This window comes from Leptopilina boulardi, unplaced genomic scaffold (assembly GCF_019393585.1).
Source record: "Leptopilina boulardi isolate dan_hultmark-lab unplaced genomic scaffold, ZJU_Lbou_2.1 LbouV2_315, whole genome shotgun sequence".
Classification (NCBI taxonomy): domain Eukaryota; kingdom Metazoa; phylum Arthropoda; class Insecta; order Hymenoptera; family Figitidae; genus Leptopilina; species Leptopilina boulardi.
The window spans coordinates 130,671-146,740 of NW_026137880.1; the positions used below are offsets into that span (position 1 = coordinate 130,671).

A 16,070-nucleotide genomic window follows, 5' to 3' on the forward strand; every position below is an offset into this window, starting at 1 on the left:
TGGTTTTTTTTAAAGTGGATATTGATGTGAAGTAAATATTAAGACTTTTGTATTTCAAGATTTTCAAAATTCGCGCTATAGAACTGTTGCGTCATCTCAAATGTGCGCAGTATTTTTAAAATGGCGATTAAGATCCATGCGGCATGCCGGCATCGGTGAACTTCATTTCTATTCATTTCAGTGTCAATAAGTGAAGAAAGTGTTTTGAGAAAATCGTTTCTCAAAAATTGGGTATCAGCAATGGCAGAAGGTAATTAAGTAATTTATAATTTTTTTCAATATTACTTGATTAAGCTTTTTTTAAATATAATTTTATTAGCGTTGGTGTTATTTTAATAGAATATTTATAGGTTAGGGCAATCATTTTTGTCGCAGAAAATACTAAATATACTAGAAATTTTAATATAGCTTTACAGATATTGGATATTTTTTTAGAATCAAGTAAATAAACTGATAAACATTATTGGTAGAAAATGACAAATAGCTTTTTAATATCGTTGGAGAACTTACACAACTTGTATTAAGGGGGGAAAGGGGGGATTAAACTATTTTATATGGTCTGCAGAAAAAATAGCGGTAATGTGTGCAATCTTTTTATAATATGGAAAAATTAGTTAATTGTTTTTAAATATTTAAATTTAAAAAGAAATTTTTCTTCTGCTTTTTCAATTACAGATAAAGTCAATATAAATGATTCTCAAATTGTGGAATTTGAAGATGGAACAAGTGACTTCGTTCCTAAAGATTGGATATATTTTGATTCAGATATTGGTGTTTTAGTGTCAAAATTCATGCCCCCACCATATGATGTCGATAAATTTAAGATATTAAATAATTTAATTGAGAAAAAAGCTCCTGTTAATTATTTACCAGTTTCTGGATGGCCTTCGTATCAAGTTTTTCTGAAGGGGCAGGCTAGTAAGTTTTCAAATAAATAATAATATTTTAAGCATGCATATTTAGCTAATTAATTTTATTTTATTTTTCGTTTAAGTTAATCAATCATGTGATGATTAAAATTTATATACTTATGAGCCGAATGTTCTGAACGTTCATATGAACGAAATATTTTTTTCAAACTATAAATTATTAAAAACTATGATGACCATGTAAAATAAAACAGTAAATTAAACAATTATTCAATTAATAACTTCTTTTTAGATATTTTTAACAATATTTTGTAATAAAATTCGTACTTAAAGAAGTTGCAAAAAAAAATTTCGTTCATATGAAGGTTCAAAACTTTTGGCTCATATATACTTAATAATATTTAAAATTACTCTTAACTATAATTTCTATGCATTTTTTACAGAAAATGTTCAAGAAGCAAAAGAAAAACAGCAGTTACTGAAACCGAGGTCTCGTCGAAAAAATTATATTTATACTGAAGATTCAGATTATACGGCTGAAGAGAAGGCGAAAATAATAGAAAAAAAATTTAGACAAAATCCGATGTCTTCTTTACAAAATGTTATGAATGTAATTCCTATTAATTCCAGTTCAAACGAATCCAGTACTATTGACACCAGTGATCAGCAAAATAATTCTAAAAAAAATAGGATCAAAAAATAAAAAGAAACGAAATTCATCGAAAAAAAAGAAGCGCAATACAAATTCACGTAAAAGGCAAAGAAAGAACACATTAAATAGTTTAACTTCTTCTGAGAATTCAAAAAACCCACAGTCATCTAAAATTAATACAGATAATACAAATTGTAAATCTTATTCACTTTTTTCTAAATTATTTACATTCAAAATTATGATCAAATTATATTTTTATGCATCTACATAAGAAGGACTCACATTGTCAGTTTTAAGTTTTTTATATATTCAGAGTTTTCCAATTTCGGAAAAAAATTAATATTTTTTATAATTAGAACACTAAAATTAATTAAATTAAATCCACTTAAGTACTTTAAAATTTTTTTAAATAAAATACAAATTAAATATAAAATACAAAAATTAACATAATTTTTTATGAACAAAATTTTAAAAGTTTATATGTTTTAGTCGAAAATGAGAGTATCAAGAAAAATCAAACTACCATCAAAAAATCTTCTTCTTATACAAGTGCACCAGATAAATCTTTACTAAAAAACAGAAGTAACGCAATTAAAACAGCTGAAGGTCATACAGAATTTACTTTACAAAGAAATATAATTGAATTTGAAAATCATATTCCAAAATCTTCTTATACAACTGCACCAGATAAATCTTTACTAGAAAACAGAAGTAACGCAATTGAAACAGCTAAACGTCATACAGAATTTATTTTACAAAGAAATATAATTGATTTGGAAAATCATATTCCACCTCATGTTATTCAATCTGATGATAATGACTTGTATTAAAAATTAATTGGTAGGGTTAATTGGTAAAATTTTTGATAATATATTATAAATAAAATATACAAAATAATTTTTTAATATAAAATGTTTCAGAAAATGCTAATTTTGAACTTATTCCTAATTTCTTAAACAATAATACACCTCCAGAAGAATATGTTCAAATACATGTCGACAGTACACTTTCTTCTGTTAATCAAATTCAGCAAGATAATATTATTAAAAATGTGAATCTTGAAAACCAAGTTAATGAAATTTCGACTGAGTTAAAAGTACAAAAGTCACACGGAGCAAATAAAAAGTCAGTTAAGGCAAAAAGGGATCTGCAGGACAAATACAAATATGTTTCTGATGGTAAGTTCTTGGAATTACTATGTTTAGTAATTTAATTAATGTTTAACTATATGTATATAAATTACCTATTAATTATTATTTTGTGTAACTTTTATTTTACCCTTCTAGATACTCGATTAATATTAGAAGAATTAAAAGATCTTAAAGTTGAAAATGCTGATTTGAGACGTCGATTAGAACGCCTTGAAAATTTATTACTGGGATTCATGTCCAAAAATGGAGCAGAATTAAATTTGGATTTATAATCGAAAATGAACTAAATGTCCCATTGACAGAAATTGACGAATTTAATGCTTTCAATGAAAAATTAAAAAGTAATAAACAATTTAAGCTGGATTGCGTAAGTTAACAATTTACCAAATAATATTTTAATTTAAATGTAATTTTTAAATTACATAACACTTATAAAAACTTGTTCATTTTCAGTTGAATTATTCAGAATCTTTAATAGATACTTCTGAATCAATATCTAAAAGTGTAACAAACGTATTAAAAAAGTTCCTGTCAAAAAATTTGGTTTTAAAGTTCACTAATTCAAAAAAATCTGGGGACAAGTTTCGTTTAATGACTTACGAATTTCATAATTGTATTCTTGGTAAGAAAACATGTGTTTCATTATATTCTATGCACTTTTCTATAAATTACTGCTAAATATGATATTTATTTTGAGCACTGCTTTTTAAAATATAATTTTTTGTTCATTTTTCGATGAAAACTTTTAACCAATGTTTTATTTTTAATGTTATTTAATAAATATTTAATAAAGAATAATAAAACTTTATTTTCTAATCGTAAATAACATATACTTACAGAAATAGTAATACGAAAGTACTCAAACAAAAATAATTAAAAAAATTGAAGAAAAGGAAGTGAATGAAGCGATTGGGACTGTTCTTTCAAACGTTAAAGATTGGGATGGCGGTCGAAAGGAACGAAGCCAAAAAAATGTCAATTAAGACTCATTTTTATTTAATTTTAATACTTTAAATATTTTATTAATATGCTTAATAATATTTTAATAATATATTAAAAAATTCACAAAACATTTATTTTTGTGCAATAAATTTTTGTCTTAAAAAATACAAATATTTTTATTATCGTATCACAAAAAAACTATTTACCAATAAAAATATTATGTTACTTTTGTAAAATTTTTGTCAAATCCGTGAAAATTATTCGTTCAAATAAAAATATAATAGAGTTTATATCAAATATTGAAAAATCTATAGCGTTTATTTTTGAATCAATGATTTTTATGCTTTTGGCAGAAATGTCAATTGAACGGCTTATTTTTGTCACAAAGTATAGGGTAATTCTCAGGAAAATTGTCAAGGCCCTGGCAAGTTTAGCCCTAAGTAGGGTAATTCCTTGCAAAACCGTCTCAAGCCATTACTATATTCAATAAAATCAGGTTATTCAAAAAAATGTGAAAAATTGAATTTCTGCTTTTTTTACTAAAATGCTTATAACATCTATATTTTTCAACCGATTTTGTTAAATGACCTCTTATTTTTATTGTAATACATTAGCATTTAATTACCAATCATGAATCGGGTCATTAAAAATTTAATTTAACCGCAATCAATAATAGAATCCAATTTTTTTCTAAATTTTTATAAATTTGAAGCAAAATTTTCGATATATTCATCAATAGCGTTTAAGGCGATGGTCAGATTGAAAAATATGCTATAGACGGTTTGGAAAATTAATTACCTATAATTAGAAAAAAAATTAAAATTCGTCCACTGGAACCGAAGATATTTACATTTAAGTAAAACGATTTTTTTTCATAGTGAAAAATATAAAAAAAACGATATTTTAAAAGTGTACTACTTTCTTAATTTTGAACCTCATTTTCGGATTTAGCGGTCATTTTATATAAGAAATGAGGGTTAAATGTAAACTAGTAATATAGTAGGGATTCCACGACGGTACACCTTTCCCATATTCGTTTTTTTGTAACATAGTGTTATGTTTTTAATTGTTAATTAATATATTATTATTATATATTAAAGAAGGAATATATAATGTAATTTAGTAGAATTACAAAACAACAAAGTTAAGCTTTATTAATAACAAATATTTTTCGAGTGAAAACATATATTTAAACACTTACCTCTCCTTTAGTGTAGCACAAGGAAAAAGTCATGCAGATTATTCAGATTAAAATTGGGAATTCTACTAAATTTTTCAATTACAGATTCATGATAGAACGTTCAAGGGACCTGCCGGCAGGCCAACTATGCCTTCTGGGAACCTCTATTTTAAGCCGTTATAAAATTAATATGAATTTACTTAAAAACAAAGTTAAATATATGGTTGGAATGGTAATGAAACAAGATATCATCCTATTAAAAGTTTTTGGGGGTGCTGAATCCAAATTTAAGGTCAGATTTAAAAAATTCAAAATCAATTTTAAATTTTTCCGCCATATTGGGTCGTTTATTTTGATTTTTTTAAATCTGACCTCAAATTCGGATTCAGCGACCCCAAAAACCTTAGTGTATCCATTGACACTCAAATCGAATTATGTTTAGTATTTTTTTCTAATGTGGACATATATGTCCAAAACCACAAAGGTGGCACGACTTTTTTTAGACATATTTGGGCCATCGACTGTCAAGGGATTAAAGGCAAATTTCGTTTAAATTTTTTTTATATTTTGAAATTTAGTATTATTATGTATTATCATTTACTTTTTATATTATTTATCGTAAACATATTGAAAATATATAATTAAACGTATTCAGATTGTTTATTCTTAAAATTAGCGTTATAGACTTTTGGCAGGCTGAGCGCTTGGACGTTCTATCATTAAGATCAAGTGAATTAACATTAAAAAGTACACTGAAGGGAAACTTCAATCAATAGTAAAATAAGTTTTTTTAAAAAGTTCTTTCTTAGTAATAATCAAAAGATACATCATTTAAATATAAAAATGGCGTTAATTAATTTATAAAAAATAATTACTCTTAATGTCGAAAGAAATAATAATACTTCAAGAATATTTTCTACATATTTGACAATGCATTCTTTTTTTTACTATTATGTTTGAAAAGTGTCGATTATACGAATGTTTTGCTATTAAAAGAAAAGTTTTTCCACAGGTGCCTCGAAAAAAAGTTTGCCTACGATGCATATGAAACACAATCGCCAGAAATTGTACGAACGCTACTTTTTTCATTACTGCAAATATTTGTTTATTTTCTAAAATGTATGAATTAATTTTTCTTTAAATATCTTAAAAACTATTCATATTATACAAAAATAAGCTCTAAGCAAAAGGATTGGGTTAATAATGTTAATATTTAAATAGAATATCAAAAAAAATCTTGAATTTTCATTATTTTCTTCCGTCATTCATTCACATTTTCTTAGCACTTGAATTTTCACATTAGTATTAGATTATATATATGAGGCAAAATTCATGAAATGTCCGAACAAAAAATTAAAAGTTCTCAAATTAATCCATACTTTTCTAAAATGTTGTTATTGTTGGTGAAAGTCTAAAAATCAATTATTATTGAATTTAATAAAACAGTTTTACAATTACAACGTTTTTAATTTTTGACTTTTGAAAAAAAAAAATTTTTCAAAACATGTAATTTTCAGAGTGGGATCTTTTAAAGTTTTTGAGATATTAATTATTTAATTAATGTTTATAACAAATCAAATATTTTACAAACGAATGAAGTTACCGTAATTCTGAAGTTAGTAATTGAAAGTTAACGTAATTCCGCATCCAACGAGCCCTATATGAAGTATTTTGGATAAGTAGATTGTTAATAAACAATTAGTTAACATTGTAATTGTTTATTAACAATCTACTTATCCAAAATACTTCATATAGGGCTCGTTGGATGCGGAATTAGCTTAACTTTCAATTGGTTAGTTTAGATTTACGATAACTTTATTTGTTTGTAAGATATTTCATTTTTTATTGTTATTTAACTAAAATTGAACAAAAATACTTCATATAGGGCTTTTGGATGCTTGTTGTTAGTAAAAAATAAAATATTTTACAAACAAATAAAGTTATGGTAATTCTGAACTTACCAATTGAAAGTTAAGGTAATTCCGCATCCAACGAGCCCTATATGAAGTATTTTGGATAAGTAGATTGTTAATAAACAATTGCAATGTTAACTAATTGTTTATTAACAATCAACTTATCCAAAATACTTCATATAGGGCTCGTTGGATGCGGAATTACGTTAACTTTCAATTACTAACTTCAGAATAACGGTAACTTCATTCGTTTGTAAAATATTTGATTTGTTATAAACATTAATTAATTAATTAATATCTCAAAAACTTTAAAAGATCCCACTCTGAAAATTACATGTTTTGTAGGAAATTAGTCAAGCTTTCCATTGAGATAGTTAAAAATAATTTTAAAAAATCCGATTTTGAGATAAACGTAAATTAACATTTTGACCTTGAATTTCAAGGTCAAATGTTATTTAAAAAAAAATTTATTAACAGCGTGTAGCTCGTCAAAAAAGCTTTAAAAATCATTATATATATGTTAACTTTTATGCATTCTACTTATAAATATTGTACATTGAAAAAATTTTTTTTTTCAAAAGTCAAAAATTAAAAACGTTGTAATTCAAAAACTGTTTTATTAAATTCAATAATAATTGATTTTTAGACTTTCACCAACAATAACATTTTAGAAAAGTATGGATTAAATTCGAGAACTTTTAATTTTTTGTTCGGACATTTCTTTGTTTTGATAATTAGAGTTCTCGAGGGTTTCTACCTAGAATTTGTTTTGTTAAAACAGCCTTCGGTTGAGGGTTCGTAAGATGGTCGATGACCTTTTAAATACTGTCCTGTAAGGCGAAGTTGTGTCCCCCACTTTACCAGCCCGGCCCGAACAATCACCATGTGGTTATTTATGTACTGGAGAATAAAAAGCAAGAAGAAAATTTTTGGTGCCAGCACCTTTGGGTTAAATCGGTTTAAAACATATCATATAGGTTTAATGAATTGAACTAAAATTATAAAACTTTTCAATATTAACATTTATTATTATTAGAGCAATATATGCTCGTAATCGTGAACTTCGGAGGAAAACGAATATGGGAGCGTTCACAAATTACGTAACGTTTTTTTTAATTTTGACCCCCCCCCTCCCCATGTAACACGTTATTGTATACATTAGCGCTACTTTTTCTGCTGTCCGTAACAAAGTGCTTGACCCCCCCCCCCCCTCCCCCAAAAAATGTTACGTAATTTTTGAACGCTCCCTATGTCAAAATAAATTAAACAATGTTTATATTTAAAAATTTTATAATTTTTTTGAAAAACTCATTAAACGTCATAAAATAATATTGTCATTAAGCCCGAGAACGCCACACAGGCCCCCGCTGTAATTGACTAACTCGAGGTCTGAGCCCGGGACAGGCCGATAGAGTGAGGGTATACCACTTCCCTTTTTAGGACCCTATCCGTGATCGCTCGATTCGTCCAAACAGCCTTGGGTTGAGGGAAATTTTTTTTATTATTGTATATGCGATATAGATGATAACCGTTTAATCCCCGTGAGTGGAAGTGGTGTATCCATACTTAACTTACCAACACCTATCCCCGAGGACGCTACTCAGGCCTACCGTAATATCTGCCTCACGCGAGAACTTAACATAGGCCCGGGTTGGAAGAGTGGGGGTATAACACTTCTCCTCAATGGAGTGAAACGGCTACTGCTGATGTAAGATAAACATAGAGCAACCGTCTACCGTTGCAACAACATTGTAGTAATGTCGCTAAAAAAAGCTTCTAATAGTCTCAGGTAACTTAACTTGATTATTATATAGTTTATAATATTTTTCTGCAATTTGTCGATCAATAACTTACTGCATGTGTTGAATCTTCTTATATTATATTTGTCTTTTTCATTTTTGTATTGAGCCCAAAAAATACATTCCTATTTTTGTATAGTATTAATAATTATATATGTATTTTGAAGATAAAACATTGATTATTACATAATTTTTTTATGCATAAAATATGGATATCGCATAATATTGGTATAGAAGATATTTGTTTCTATTGGTTGTCTTAAATGTTTCATATAAAAAATACTTCAATCCATTTAGTTTTTTGTGGTATTGGATAACATTAGCATTAAAGATATTACGATTTTGAGGATAAAGAAAGATATTGGATAATATTAGTATTGAATATATTTTGATAATTCAACAAAAATATTGATTGTTTGATAATAGTGGAAGCTGGCTTTTGGAAAAATTTTTTGGTATTGGATAATTTTGGCATTAAAAATATTATGATTTTAAGGATAAAAATGATATTGGATAACATTAGTATTTAATATATTTTGATATTGGAAAAAAATATTGATTATTTGACCACAGTGGAAATTGGTTTTTGGAAAAATTTTTTGGTATTGGATAAGATAGGCATTAAAGATATTTGGATTTTGAGAATAATAAAATATGATATTGGATAACATTGGTATTGAATATATTTCGATATTGAAAAAAAATATTGACTGTTTGATAATAGAGGATGCTGGCTTTTGGAAAAGTATTTAAATAGATAGAAAGAGGTTTGAATATTGTTTTAAGGGTTGAAGTTGTTTTATGGGTTAAATAATAGTTTGTGAGTTAAATATTGATTTGAATATTAATGAAAAGTGCAGAGGAAAATAAGTTAAATAATAATCATTATCGAAAATAATATAATATGGAAAAAGATTAAACAACGCTAATTCACGTTCACATAAGACTATCATTGTTGCATTCGTTAGCTGAATTTCAAAGTATTAAAGATTTCTTAAAAATATAAAATTTAAAGATAATGTAGTATAGTTTTGAAAGGTACCAAATAAAAATGATTATTGTGCATGAGTGTCGATTAATAAAAGGGGGGGGATCATCACGAAATATGATAAGGGGAAGAGTCTGTAACTTACCGCTAATTTGATAACACGTATATTGCTACGACTAATAAATTATATCTATATCTTAAATTCACTCAGTGTTACTTATTTTATTTCCTGACACAAAAGAATATTACTACAATAATAATAAATTTAATATAATATTAATTTAAGAAGTAAAATAAATACATATGAATGAACTGAAATAAGTAAACAATAATAATTAAAATTTACACCGAGCGAGCGTTAGCGAGAGAGGATATGAGGCTAGTAAAATATTAATTTTCTTGTTTTAGTCAAGTAATTAAAAAATAAAAACATTTATTACTGCAAAGTTTCTAGTTTGTAACAATATTATAAAACAAATGAAAGTATAGAAAGATTCTTTCCTAAATAAACAGCTAAGATTTTCGAGTTAAGTTTTCTCATTTCAAGGGATGTTAACGAATCAGTGGGTAACAATGATTTGTTTAGGCATCGTAGACAAACTTTTTTTTCTTTCCAGACACCTGTGTTTCTTGAAATGAATTTATCGAAGAAGATGTATTTAGATTTTGTTATTGGCAAGAAAGATATTTTTATTATGAAAAATATTAAAAGGAAAATTTGAATATAATTGAAGAATTCATTTTAAGCTGAATAGACAGTTCTGTCAGTCTAATGAAGTACCATGTACAAAGAAATTATTATCAAGGATAAGGAACTAAAAATAAAATTTCTAATAAAAAATAATCAACATTTATGAAGAAAGCGAAAGAAAAAATACTATTTTTACATTACTTTCGCTGTAAAAAAAAACAAAACAAAAAATTTTTTGCCAATGAAATGTATTATATATGAGCCTCCGGAAAGTAAAACCACACATAAAATTTTTTAATAATTTTTAGTTGGCTCCCCAAGTACAGAAAAAATCAATTTTCAAGAAATAAATTGTATTTATTACAAAGTCATTGGAATTAGGTTGGAAATAAATAAAATTTATTTTTTTTAATATCAATTTTTAGGTTACCAGAGTTCAACTCAAAAGTACAGACAAATTTTATGTGTTGTTTTACTTTCCGGAGGCTCATATAAAAACAAGTAGGGTAGGTTTTTAGGTCTGTGTAATGCGTACTTACCATGTTATCCAGGGCTCAATTTTTTTGCAGCATAATTTCCAAATAGCAGTAACTTTTATTCGGATCAATGAATTTAAAAATTTTATAAACGTTTTTTGTAAAGAATTTCTTAAACTTTCAAATGAGATTATTGATTTTTTCAAAAATGTAGTTTCCACCCCTTTCCCTCCTTTAAATATTTTCAAAACTACCCTTGCATGGTAAATAAAACGTAATTAATCTGTAAAACCAACATTTAAATATAAATCAAAGGAATGTAATTTTTTATAATTAAAAAATTATAATAAATTTTAAAAATAAATAATTTTCATGAGACTTGTATTTCATCTTCGAACTATTCCAATGCAAAATTTTGTAATTTTTGTAAGCAAGAGGAAAATATTCTAACGGCTAGAGCAAATTCTCGCAAGAACATGCAAATTGCAGCAGAAAAAATGCTCTCTGCTGTCAATGAAAAACTTGCAACATTTAAAATAGGAGAATGGGTTTTGCTGTCTGTGCCCTAAGTTGATCGTGGACCAACTGATCCTTTAAATGTTGTATGCGAGATCTTAGATACGAAAAAAAAAGTTTATCAACAGAACAGATCATGGAAGCTGGATCAACTTTTAGTAATAAAAAAAGGTTGATGTCAACGAAAACATAACGGTTAATGTAGTACAAAAATATGTGTCTGTAAAAAAAGAAAACTTCTATGTAATAGCAAATGTCACAATAGTCTGCCATATAAAAATAAGTAAAATATGTTTGATTTATTTAATTATTTTTTATAAATGTGATATTCATTATCGGCATTTAACGACACGGACATTTCATAAAAAGCATTTTATATATTTTTTTTTATGAAGTGCGGTTTTTCACAAAGTAGCTACGATATCTGTAGCTCGTACGCATTTTGCTGTCTTGAAATAACATTTGGAGTGTGAAAAGCTTATGGAAAAGGGAATATATAATGGTAATTTTGAAAAAAATTAAAGAGGGGAAAGGTGTAGAAAAATTGAAGGAAGAGAAATTTTTTTGCTTTTTTGGACAAAACAACATTTTTGAAAAAAAATATTTCATTTGAAAGTTTAGAAAATTATCTGCAAAAAACGTTGGTGAAATTTTCAAATCCATTGATCCGCATAAATATTATTGCCATTTGAAGATTATGCAGCAAAAAAATTGAGTCCCTGATAACATGGCAACCACTTATTACACAGACCTAAAAATCTTCCATATATACTTGTTTTTATGTATACTTTAACATATTTCATTGAAAAAATTTTTGTTGTTGGCTTTTTTCACAGAATGCCTCATAAAAAAATATAAATATAATTTTAATAATAATTAATAATAAATATTTAGTTTCTTCTTGTAACAGAGTGTTACAATGAAAATGTCATTTTAATATAATAATAATAAAAATTGTTTAGTTAAATGCATTTGAAACCAAACCACTAAAATAATTTACAGCAGTTATAAATGTAGTAAAATGTCATACACTACTATTTGGTAGAGTTGCAGAATTTTTGGACGAAAAAAATTTTAGGCGGGTACACTTGAGGAATTTTTACTCATATATGGCTCATTTCATTTAAATTGTCATATTCGTGTCCCTTGCCAAAAAAATTATTTGATATAACCTTAGTTGAAATTAATTTGTTTATATAGTAAAAAGCAATAATTTTTAATAATTTTTCTACTTACAAGGACATAAAAGTGATTTTCATAATATTGGCAGAACAAAAAGCAGGCAAAATGTCATAAGTGTAATGCGTCCCCGGAGATATTTTCAATGTTCAAATGAATGAAATATCGAAAATATAGTGTTTAAACCAGATTAAAAAAATGTTTCGTGAAGTATTAGTTCTATATCTCAGGAAAATCAAGTGTTGGTAATTAAACTTTATTTTATCCAATTTCCAGAAAATGAAAATGACGTGTCCCTCACTTTTGTATTTTTACGTTTTGCCGTCAGAATTTCCTACTTTTACCTGCTATTTAAATTACCTTATGAGCAAAAAAATTTCTTTACCATCGCATAAGCAGCAGAACACAACAACGAAGTGTGTGAAAAAAACGAAAACGATATAAGTATAAATCTGCTCGTTTGTCATGGAGGCAGAAAAAGCCGAAACACTTTCGTAATTGAATTTCTGTCAACAGTGTAACGCCTTGAAAATGGTTTGAAAATATTTTGAATTTTATATCGGTATGGAATTTAATGTATTTTTGGATTCTCTTTCGAATGAGACCAACCCCGTCGATATAAGTATAACCGTTTTCATTTTATAAGCGAAAAACGAGAAAAATGTCAACAGTGTAATGGTAATAAGTGTAATGCAAATTTGTATATATGGCTTCAGTAAACGTAATAAATCACAGAGGCCTACAAAATAAAACTTTTTTCTTTTATCTTGATATCAGAATGGTCTCTAATGTATTTTTGGCCGCTGAACACGATCCCGGATATTAAAATTCCTTAGCATACATGGATTTTGAAAAAAGTGGGGGCAAAAACCCCCAAGAAACATGTTTTTATGTGTGTTTAATATGATTTTTCTCTTTGACCTGACGTGGTAAAAACTTCAAAAAAGTTTTAAATTATAGCATAAATCGTGTACTACATGACCCGTACACGCAACCCTCCCCCCTAATTTTTTCCATAAAATGGGGTTATAACCAACCCCCAAAAAATTTTTATCTTAATTCTTTCGGCGAAATGAATAGATGTTTATTTGTTTTATGTTCATAATGTTTAAGAACATAAATTTTCCAAACAGAGCTTTCAAAAAAATTTGATTTCATCGTATTTAATATTTTTGGGTTCATCTGTCATCAAAATCGAATTTACCGACCCCGAAAACCCCTAAGTAACAAGTTTCAAGCGAAACGAATCAACTTCTAAATTTTCATGGTCGCCATTTTGGATCGGCTATTTTGAATATTTTAAATCTGACTTCAAATTCGGATTCAGCGACCCCAAAAACTTCAGTATATTTATCACCAGTCAAATCAAATTATATTTAGTATTATTATTTTAACAAAAATTGACAGATAAAAATTTTTAAAAGATATGACGATTTCTGCCAAAAAAATCTTCTACCATAAGAAATAAATGACTTTAATTTTGTGACCACTATTTATTTTGTTAATTTAACATGTTAAACTGTATAAAAAAATTAGTTTCAACCTTAAAATCAAAATTTTCCAACTCAACTTTTCTGGAAGCTGAATATGATAATTTAAATGAAATGAGCTATATAAGTAAAGGAAAGTAAATAATAAATAAATTACAGGTACCTAATTTTTAATTAATGTAGGTATAAATAATACAGTCGTATCTCGTTACTGCAAGTTGTTCATTACTGCAACTGTCAGTGCCGTAAGTTTAAGAACGATGAGTTCCAGTAGCAAACAGTGAAACATGGAAAATTTTCACAATTCTTGCAATAATGAGACAAGATTGTAGTCAAATCGTTCATATGATTATTTTTAGGAATTGGGTTAGTGATAACAATATAATGATTACATAGTACTTTAAGACCACAAGAACTTTGAATTTTCAATTAAAAGAAACGTTTACTTACTTGAATCAGTCTCTCTACGATCGACTTCATCATAAACGTCCATTGCTAACTCTTCTAGCAAATGATTGGGTAACTGAAATATATAAAAAATTACATATTATTTTAAAATTTTTGGAAAATAATCTGTCAGACTTTCAAAGAAAAATTTAAATAGAGTACATCAGGGCATTCCATAGGCTTCAAAAACTTGCTACTTGGGGGTTTTCGGGGTCGATAATTTACAAATCCAATTTTGCCAATCGGTCTACCAACATATTTGACAGAATTTGTGGGTGGGAAGGAATCTAAAAGAATCTTATCTCTGTGCCCCTATTAATTAATTTGATAACCAGGTCAATTATTTCATGGATTTTTGGGCATGAGTCAGTTACACTTCTCATCCGGTTCTCTAATATACCGAGTGTTCTCAAAGAGTCTGTGCAAAGTACTACTTTATTTATGTGAATTGTTTCCATGTATTTTAAAGCACGTAATATTGAATTTGCTTCGGTTAACAGAGCCGTCGAACATCCCATCAACCTGGTGCCTTATTTTTCTATCATTCTGAGCATTCTCTTGACTTGTGTTAAATAATGTAAATTTTTGTGTAATTGAGCCTATTAAATTTATTTCCACCATTCACTCCTCATAAAGAAAACGGTCAATTTCAAACACATTCATTTTTTCAAAAGGGTCAGACCATTATATTTCGACCAAAGTCGTTGCGGCCTAATTTAAAAAAAAATTGATACTTGCAGTACTGATTCTTTATGATATGCAGAGAACGAAATAAAAAGAATTATTACAAAAATTTCTTTATTTTTCTCAAAATATGAGTTTAAAGTGGAGAAGGTCCGAAAAACTGTTACTTTTTTAGCAATTATAAAATATATAAAAAAACATATAATAATTGTTAAAAAGGTAAAAAGAATTATTGTTTCTTGTTTAGAATGAATTGATTTATTATTTTCTAATGATTAAATTAGTGAAAAAATTAAAATAATGGATAAAATATGTCTTTAAAGTTAGTCTGTCAAATAACCTAATTTTTCGATTTTTATCAGTTAATTACAAATAAGTGGAATTATTAAATTAAATTTGAACTTACCTAATATGAAGTAAATGGATAGGACATTCAAATTTTCTTGGCACTTTCTATATTTTCATACTAAATATAAAAGAAATATTGAGTTGAAAGTTCGCAATTTCTGCATTTTTGCGAACTTTGCAACTGAATATCTCCGTTAAAGAAAAATAAAAAAAATTGGCACTTGCACAGCAGCTAAAGCGGATCGAAATCTACGCGCACCATAAATTCCGTTTTGGTCCCGAAACTATTTTAGGAGATATAGGCGATTAAAAATTGCACATTATTTTCAGGTTAAAACTGCAAGTATCAATTTTTTTTTAAAATTAGGCCGCAACGACTTTGGTCGAAATATAATGGTCTGACCCCAAAAAATAAAATTTTTCATATAAAAACGATTTTTTTCCTTAACTTTTACAATTCTTTATCTGAAAAGTCTAAATGCAACAATTTTCAATATTTTCACATTTATTACAGCAGTAGGAGAAATATTCTTCCAATCTTTCAGAAGAACAGACTGGAGCAAATGTAGAAGACATAAAATGAAGATCTATCACCCTGGGGAAAATATCTTGTGTTGGATTCAAAGTTGGTTTACCGTCGTTGATGACAACCAGATAATTTATTTTCTGGAATTGAACACTGAGAAAAATGTTTAGTCAGAGCAACCAAAATTTTGTTGGTATTTAAGCAACCAAAGTATTTGTT

General features: G+C 27.1%; 1 protein-coding gene across 2 annotated transcripts in view; it reads right to left on the reverse strand.

Moving 5' to 3' along the window:
• Positions 1–16,070, reverse strand: part of LOC127283904 (ARF GTPase-activating protein GIT1) — a 121,966-nt gene that overhangs the window by 83,285 nt on the left and 22,611 nt on the right. For both annotated transcript variants that reach the window (XM_051309022.1, XM_051309021.1), the window contains exon 7: positions 14,297–14,369. In XM_051309022.1, coding sequence (XP_051164979.1) covers positions 14,297–14,369 — 73 coding nt within the window. The remainder of the gene's footprint in view (positions 1–14,296; positions 14,370–16,070) is intronic.